Source organism: Lepisma saccharinum, chromosome 15 (genome assembly GCF_977018435.1).
Source record: "Lepisma saccharinum chromosome 15, izLepSacc3.1, whole genome shotgun sequence".
Lineage (NCBI taxonomy): Eukaryota > Metazoa > Arthropoda > Insecta > Zygentoma > Lepismatidae > Lepisma > Lepisma saccharinum.
Genome location: NC_139243.1, coordinates 55341950 through 55351298, shown reverse-complemented (window position 1 = coordinate 55351298; position 9349 = coordinate 55341950). Strand labels below are relative to the sequence as shown.

Sequence of the window (9349 nt, the reverse complement as noted above, 5' to 3'; positions counted from 1 at the left end):
TTCTTCCAAATTCTCTGGAATAGCAACGTTCAATCTGTGAACACTATTTAAGGCAATACTGGAATCTTAGCGTTGTTGGGCAGCCCTTAACTTCGCGAACAGCTTTTCTCCATTATGAAGATAAATAGGTAACATTTTCATCTCCGGGAAACGTATTTCTTCAATTATACAGGAGAATTACTTACCGAACTGAGTTTCTGTAGACTTTTGAAAGGTCGTGGAAGTGTTTATCCCAACGTTTAATTTATTTGGCCGGTAAATCATGTATTTTTCAAGATTAATGTCTCTCCGATGCACAAAAGCTGTTGCCTCTATGTCCTTCCACTACGTGAACCAAATGTTGCGTCCGTTTGATGATGTAACCCCCGGTCAGTGTTTCCAACCACGCCGTTCTTTGGCAAGAACATGACAATTTTGAAGATGACAATTTTAACTATGTTTGCCTAACCTAACGGAACCTAACCTAACCTTGCCGTGCATGGTTCGTCAGGCTATTTATGAATGGTTCGTGGGGCTATTTATGAATGGTTTATGGGACTATCCGTAAATGGTGTGTGGGGAAAGTAGGTATTTTTCGGTGAAGAAGGTTGGAAACACTGCATACCCACTGATGATAGACAACGCTAGTCAAGATTGCAAGCGAAAAACGAACGAACAATAATTACTCGATATGTGGAAAATTGAAATTGTTTTCGTGAAAAAAGCGAAATCCCACCTTCAAGAATCCTTAGCAATGCAGAATACGTAAGTACGAATGTGAAAAATAACAAAATAAACAAATTTGAGACGTTTCGCGGAGATTGAAATTTTAATGATTAATAAAACATCCCAACGATCAAAAATGACCGACAGCTGGCCTCCGTGGTGAAATAATTAGCGCAACGTGCTACGATGCCAAGGGTCCCTGGTTCGAATCCCGGATTGGGCATGACTGTTTTTTGCGAGTGTCTCTTCATCAATTTTATCATCACTCATCCTCATCGTTGCGATTAGCAAAAATGCCAGAAAGGCGACGCAAAATAACAAACATCAAGTTAAAGAATGACTGACAAACACTTGCGGTTTGCATTAAGAGTTTCCTGCTCACAAAAATATAACGCGTACATCGAGAAGTTGCTTTCCAAAAAATGAAAGTTGTCAAACATGTGGGAAACGTAACTAGAATTTTCCATATTCGGGTTTCTTGCGAAAATGTTTGTACAGATTTAACCAATTTATACTTGAAACAAACACATAAAAAATAGTATCATTGGCTATGAAAAATATTTGTATTATTATTTTTCAATAAAACATATAAGGATTATAATTAAACTATTTTTCATTGCAGTTATGCACATATGCAATCGTGTAAAGTTTCAGTTTTAAGTAGGGTGGTATGCAAAGGGGGTGGGGAGAACTATTGCATCCCCTTCCGGTTGCTAAATTTTGGCACTTACTCTCTACAAAATTTATATAATTCATGATACTACAAGTCAAGTCTAATCCATGGAATCTCACCCCCCTTTCCCCGTCAGGGGCGAACCTTTTAATTTTTGACTTCAAGGTTCGAGATGTGTGGCCCGGAGAGTTTTGGTATTATCGTTAGGCGGCCCTACTTATGAATTGAGTTTGACATGGCTGCTGTAAACAAAAGTCTCATGCAAGTATTACAGAATGTACTTAGCGTAAGTTTTAGAATAACATATTTAAGTATGTGTCAAGTCTTCACAAAAGACTTTTTTCCTGATTGCCGATCGAATACCTAATACAAAATTAACAATGCTGTGATTGTTACTTCATTTCTTACAGCGCAAAAATCTTCTATATATATAAAAATGTATGTATGTATATATGTTTGTTCCGGCATAACTTTCAAACGCCTGGAGCAATTTCAACCAAACTTGGTACACATATGACTTACAATCTGGAAAGAAATACTGTGGGGGTAAGACACCCGTGGCACCCCTAGGGATGGGGGTGGGAAGGGGGTGACGTAAAAATAATCGAAAACGACCGATATTAGTGTGGAATCCATAGTTTTCGGGGTCGCTAAGATGAATAGTGACACTCCCAATGCCGTTCAACTCCAAGTATATTTTACACTATAGTTAGAATTCATTATTTTCCTGTCTAATAGAAGATTGGTATAAATAAATAGCCGGGCAACGCCGGGTAATCAGCTAGTAGTATATAGTTATTATTTTTTCAAATTACCTATTTTTGAATCTACATGATGATATGGTTTTTTTTTTCTTTTTTGTTTGGCTCTTTCCTGTCATTTTTATTTCTAATCACAACTATGAGGATGAATGGTGATTTTGATGAAATTGATGAAGGAACACTCATGAAGAAACAATCATGCCCATGCCGGGACTCGATTCGGGCACCTTCGGTGATAAAATTCTGACTCAGCGCAAGGGTCCCCCGAAAACGAGGCCATGGGGCACTTGCTCTCCATGAGATATATGGGAAACGGAAATTTGCCGACGGGGGTTAAATCTCGAATTCTACACACTATTTTCCCCAAAAGTAACTGTTTCTTGCATTTCTGGAACAAACACTGTCCATTTCACGAAATTTCAAATGCTTATAGTACACAACATATCAAGAATTAACTACTTTTAAATACAATTCTTAGGAATTTCTCGACTCTTCAAGATCCCGAAAGTCGGGAAATCATTTCCCGAGATTGGGATCCGACCTTGTCGGATTCACGCACTGTCATTATGGATTAGGCCTACTATATTCACAGTACACTTCGGAACGCCAAAACATTGATCAGAGATACCATGAAGAAGAGCACATTAAGTTGTCTCTGTTTCATATCTGTGCATCATCAAAAAGTACAAAAAGGCAAAGTACTATTCATAGAAAAAGTTATAGATGTTTACGGACCGCCATGTTAGCACAAATTCATTCATATACAGGGTGTCATTTTAATAGCGCCCACGGACCACAGTTTCGTATAGAGGACATCAAAACAAACAACTTTTCTCAGTAACATTTTTCTCGTTGGTGCATCATGTCGGCGCTACAGTCGTTCAAATAAGCCCGTTTTGCCCCCTGAATGCTGGCAACCACACACAACATTTGATTGCATTTGTGACGTCATATCCCGTCGTGAAGCGATGCGTTCCAGCGTTACCAGGCACACACATATTCTGTGAAAAATGACATAGCTACAATCAGCCACATTATGTACCTTAAAAGAAAACGAGCAAACACATTCTGTAACTTAACAGGAAGTAAACAAACGATACGAAAAATGGCAGAAAGAAAATCGAATTCAAGTGGAAGTGGTCATATCGAATTTTGTATCAGGTTGCATGTCAAATATCTGCAAATCTAGTTACCAAGTTGCATCTACAATTTTGTCTATCCACTTCGTCCTTCTGATACTAGTTGTCTGTGACGCACTGAACAGATGACAAAATAGAAATGGAAGAACTCAAAATTCAAAAGGTAAGCAACTCATAATATAATGTATATTCAGGGGATTATGAGGCAAGTGGCAAAAATGGTTGAAAATACAGAGATATAAGTAGTAGTAATACAAGCTCTCCGACGACTCTGTTTATCTACGCACCGGATACACATGTAATAGTTTGCAACACTGAACAGGGCAGTATATTCGCTACTGATTCATCATTACATTATTACTGTGGTTGTACGTGTTTTAGCCGTAATGTAACAACGTGAAACTCGTATACTTCCGTTATAAGCACAAAAATACCAAAAAGCATATGGGCACAAACCTGTAGATATCAACCTTGCAACGAGATTTGCAAATTTAATTGACATGTAGCGGGCGTAAACAGCCACATGTAAGCTGTAGGTCCAATAACATTTATTGTTGATATTTGACATGTAGGCTGAGACAAAATCCGATATTGACACTTCATTTTGAATACGTTTCTTACCATTTCTCATATCGTTGGTTCATTTCCCTCTTTCCTTAGATGACTGCTGATCTTCTGGCTGGTAGGCTATGATGTTCAGTCTACTGGACGCGTTTCTCGCTTCGTTTTAAAACTAATAATGTGGTTGGTAGTTTGTAATTTTTCACAAAATTTGTGTGTTCCTTGCAACACTGCCGTGCGCTGTTTCGCCGCAGGAAATGACGTCACAGATACGATGAAATGTTGTGTTGGGTTGCCAGCATCCAGGCGGCAAAACTATCTTTTTTGAACGGCTGTAGCGTGGAATCGATGCACCAACGAGAAAAATGTTACTGAGAAACGTTGTTTGTTTTGATGTCCTCTATCCGTTTCCGTGGTCCGTGGGCGCCATTAAAATGACACCCTGTTTTGGTATATATCTTACTCGCATGCTTTCAAGTCAATAACTTGCATTAAATTATTAATACTTAATTGTTTTTCATAATCTAATTTAGATTTTATAGACTAATAATTATCCTAAGTAGGTTATGCAACGTTTTCATTATTTTTCAAATTCAAGATGGCTAGGATTATCTCTATCTTTCACGCAAAAGTTGTAATTTAAGTCCATATTACACAAAATTTTTCCTAATATGGATCCTACTCAACAATGACAAGATTGAAGTAATTTAGTCTTCGTTAACAATCCGTAAACTAAACCTTTATTTAATCATTTCATGTGCAAGGGCAAATATTAATTATTTTTAAAAATCAGTTCCGTTATTATTTTTTTACATAGTTTAATAACATTAGAGCACAGCAATTGTCCCTCGCTTTCAATACATAACGTTTTCTTATTGGCTGTTTATTTTAGGAGGGGGGAATGATGCTACGTGTAAATGGCGAAAGTTCCAAGTTGGCATTCTTAATTGTTGCCAACCATAACCTAAGCTTACTATCGGTAATTAGCATTGATCTGACATATAAATTATCAGTTTCCCTTGTGTGATTTTTATGGTATGAGTTGGTAGCATTGTTAAGAAAGAGCGAACTGTTATGCTGTGCCTCATGCTTGAGGTAAGCAGTTGTGGTCTTGCTGTTAAAGGTAAAGGCGGTGCGCGGATTCTGCCGTGAAAAATTATACTTATCAGTTATCACTGCCTTCGAGTGAGCAGGACCCAACATGTTATTTATTTTAATTCGTGCGAATAAGTATGTAACGCGCGCGATTCGGTATTTAGGAGTTTTGAATTTAAAGTTTTGAATTATATTTGCTATGAGGTGTTGCAGTTTGGTGGTTGGCTTCCTGGAGCAATGGGGATCGTCTTAATGCCGATCCCTGGGTGAGAACCACAGGGGGGATTTATGACGCGCCTGCGTCATGGGAATATTTGGGGGGGGACAAAATTTTGTAGTCTAGCTACCAATTCTATATATCTTTACACAAAAATGGGGGGTGGCGTTTTGTTTGACTTGTTATTGATTTTTGGTTATGGTTATTATGTACAGATTTTCTACCTACCTGTGGTTGATCACGGCTGGCTATGGGGTTGAAATGAAATACCACCTCATATGCCTGTAGTATCTGTTCGGAAGACTGGGGGAACCTGGTTTTCGTATTAATACAAGGTGACTCATGCATACAAACTGCTAAGAATAAGGTTCAGTACACTAACAATGGGTTTGTGGTGTTACGACTGACTGTTGTATAAAGCTTACATATTTCGAAAATTTAATAATTCAAAAATGAAATCAAATTATCGACATTCAACAATTACTGAGTTTTCATCCTAAATATATTTGTGTGGGGGGTATGATGAACAATTGTTTGATTTTGTTCAACGACTTTGGGGGGGATGCGTCCACGGCCTTGGGAGGAATGGGCACCCCTGGTGAGAACTGATGCTTCTAACTGACTAGCCGGTGAAGAAGCAGTTGCCTAATTCGTGGCTCCATACCCTTGAGTTGCGATTGTGGTGGCACGTTGAAAAAGCAAGGCCAATCCAGTTCTATTTAAATAATGAACTCAATTCTAAACTTGTCAACAGGCCAAAGTGTTTTCAATTCAATTTCAATTTTATGATTGATTGATTGATTTGCTTTATTTTACTTCGCATTTTGTGCCACTTTTGGCTAATTTGCGAAGATGGGGATGAGTGATGATATGATGAAAAAGTTAGAAACTACTGAAAATAGAACAATTTATTGCATTGTTCTCATGCTTTATCAGTATCGACGTGGCAATTTCTACTACGGAAAAATGTTCACCATAAATTTGTTCACAATTCTGTCTAATTTTTCTTTTTTTTTTCTTGTTTGCTCTATTTATCTTCCTTCTATTTTGTTAATTCCTTTTCCTTTCTCTCTTTTTTAATCAACTTTTTACTCTGTTTCCCTAAGGCCCGCTCTATACGAAAGCTTTTTTCTTGGGCATTTTTCTTAATATTATGCCATGACCAAAATGCTACCGCTGCCATGTTGTAATGGCGTCCGAGTGTATCACTTCACATTTTTGAAAGCCGATAACTATTCAACTGAGAGGAAGTATAACGTTTCCTATAGAAAGGTGTTAGGTACAAATCAATGGAGCCCCTTAAATACACACTTCATAGCGCACACAGTACACTTAGCACCATGTATTTCAAACAAGCTTGATTCGTTTTCTCTTTTCCAGAATCTTTCTGTAATAACTCGAATCTTATCTAGTTGTGTCATTGCTATTGACTCACTGTCCATTTTCCCTGTGCAGTGAAATGCTAATCGCATTTTCTGTCGTTGTACTTCGGTGCTTTCCGGTGATCAACGTTCCAACTTCGAGACGACCTTAAAAACCTGTGAAAATGAATCACTCTTTTTCTATCAGTCCGTGTCATGAATATGGCATTTCTGCGAAACATTGAGTGTATAATTCAGTAACTATTCTCCACTCTGCACGAGATGATAGCCTGTGTGTTGTTTTGGAAACTTGAAGAAGCTACTGCTCTGTACTTTAACATCTGATTTAAAGTTGTGTTGGCAAGATCTGTGAGATACACCGCAAGATTTTATCCCGTTATCATTCAAGAGCTGTACTGACGCTTCCTTGTTTGTGGACTGTCGTTATCTGTGTGTAGGTTGTGCCATAACCACTTACCAAGTTGAGATTTTTTCAGTGATGTAATAGCGTTTCGTGACGGTTGAATTCGTACCTTTCGTCAGTAGATAGTAGCTAGAAGTGGTAGTGAGTTGTCTACTGTTCGCAGAACTTCAGTAGCCACCCTCTCAGTCCAACAATAGGAGATAGTATCTTATCTTGAGATATCAGATGAGACTAGATAACAACTACTAAACCCGTTGCGATTTAAATACAGTGAGTTAATTAACGTCAAGATAGTGTTGTGATCACTGCAACAATGAAGCCAGAAGATTCATCCGTGGACATTGTTGATAAAGAAGAGGAAAGAAGTTGGAAGAAGATTGTTCGGAACATAACAGTTGAACCTAGTGCTGCGGTGTTTGTGATTGCCTACGCCATTAGCGAACTGGCTACTCAAAATATTCTGCTCCAGAAGTCCTGTTATTCTAATCTCAACTATACTGATGCCGAGTGTGATTCGTACGCGGCAGGCGACAAGACAAACCAGACCAAGGGCATCGAGTCGGAAGCCCAGAAGATCGTTTCCGGCATCAGTACTTGGAAGCCCGTCCCAGAGTACCTCATCCCAACAATCATTGTCATCTTCGCTGGTTCCTGGAGCGACAAGCATGGTAGGAAACCGCTTATGCTTGTACCTCTTGTGGGAGCAGTGTTGTCTTCCATTCTTATGCTCATAGCAGCAGCGATTAAGATAGTCCCTCCAGAACTTGCAGCAGTAATGAGCTTCCTGCCACTTAGTCTAGCTGGGAGCAGGACCTGCTTCAGTCTAGGAGTGCAAAGTTACTTGTGCGACATCGCTGACGAGCGCAGCAGGACTATGAGAATGGGTATAGGCACTTCCTGCATGCTTTTAGGAGCCCCCATTGGTGCAGCTGTCGCTGGTATCCTCTACCAGAACATTGGTTTCTTCGGGGTGTATGGGGTGACCGGTGCGATGTTCCTTCTGGCGTTCATCTATCTGTTCTTCATGGTGAAGGAGGAGAAAAGAGAAGACTCCCATCATGGATCGTGGAAGACCTTATTTCGTCCGGAGAATTTCCTGGATTCCTTCAAGGTCACCTTCAGGTCACGGAAGGGCACCAAGCGCGTGCAGATAGTACTCTGCATTTTTCTCTACCTCTTCAACTACGGACCGTTCGTAGGTGAGTACTGCTTTCGTTCGTTTTATGTGCAATTTGTATAAAAATAGTTATTTTGTTGTAAAAGATCGGATACAAAATGGATTACTTGAAATTTGTAAGTAATATGGAAAAACAAAGGTACCTCGAAGAAATTGGCAAGTTCCCCGAACTTTTGGATGAAGATTTATGGAACAATAGTAATGTTTTCCGAGACAATGTTGATCATCTACCAACGGTTTCGTTTGGCGGTGTGTGTGTGTGTGTGTGTGTGTGTGTGTGGTGTAAAAGAACCGCGGTGATCTAGTCGTCATGGTGTCTACTGCCACGCGGGAGACCCGGGTTCGATTCCCGGGGTGTGTGATCGAAAGTCGGAATTTTTCCGGCCTTCTCCCCGCATAAAGCGGCTCTGAAGCTAACCCAGCCTCAAATCAATGGGTACCTGGGGGCAGGCAACCTCTCTCTCTCTCTTTCTGGTTCTACAGCCCTTGGAAACTTTTCTTTCAGGTCTTCCATCATTCTCTCCACATGCCCCAGCCACTTTATTCTCTGGGCTTTGACAAATCTCACTATATCTTGGCCTTTTATTAAATCATCTAACTCTGCATTATATCTTATTCTCCAGTCGTCATCTTCCTTCACAGGTCCATATATCTCTCTTAATATTCTTCTCTCAAATATTCTGAGGGCAGGCAACCCTGGGGAGTAAAACCGGCCGGAGCGTGGTGCTGATCACAGCACCTCCAAACGGCACAGATTGAGAATGTGTGAGGCCCTACCACCCCCACATCCACTAAATGTGCCTTCATGCCAAGGGGAGCTTTACCATTTTTTTACCTGTGTGTTTGTGTGTGTGTTTAATTAAGAACCTTTTTTTTTTAAAATACTTCGATTTCAACAGTAAAATGGATAATTTTCGAAATTGTGTACTCAAACACAGCCCCCATAATTTTAAGCCTTGTGGATGGGTTAGTTTTACCACCACTAATAACATGCTTGAAATAACAGTTACATATTTTAAATTTGTTATATCAACAAATGCACATTAGACGTTTATAGTATTAAAACAGGTAAAATATTTTCATTGTGTTTACTTGCCGGCGATGAAGTGGCGACTGCAGGGCTTACTCTCTCGTGTTGGTTCCCAGTCTTTTCGCATTACTCCCTGAATCCACTGGTTTTTCCGTATCGGATCTATCGGAAAACGATGCATAGATACCTGAGAAATATATTTGTTC

The 9349-nt window shown here is 39.5% G+C and overlaps 1 protein-coding gene across 1 annotated transcript; it reads left to right on the top strand.

Moving 5' to 3' along the window:
* The first annotated feature begins 7249 nt into the window (after positions 1-7249).
* Positions 7250-8176, top strand: LOC145999261 (putative peptidoglycan muropeptide transporter SLC46). Its single transcript, XM_083136198.1, has one exon. The coding sequence runs from the start codon at positions 7250-7252 to the stop codon at positions 8174-8176; it is 927 nt and encodes a 308-aa protein (XP_082992324.1).
* Positions 8177-9349: the final 1173 nt, after the last annotated feature.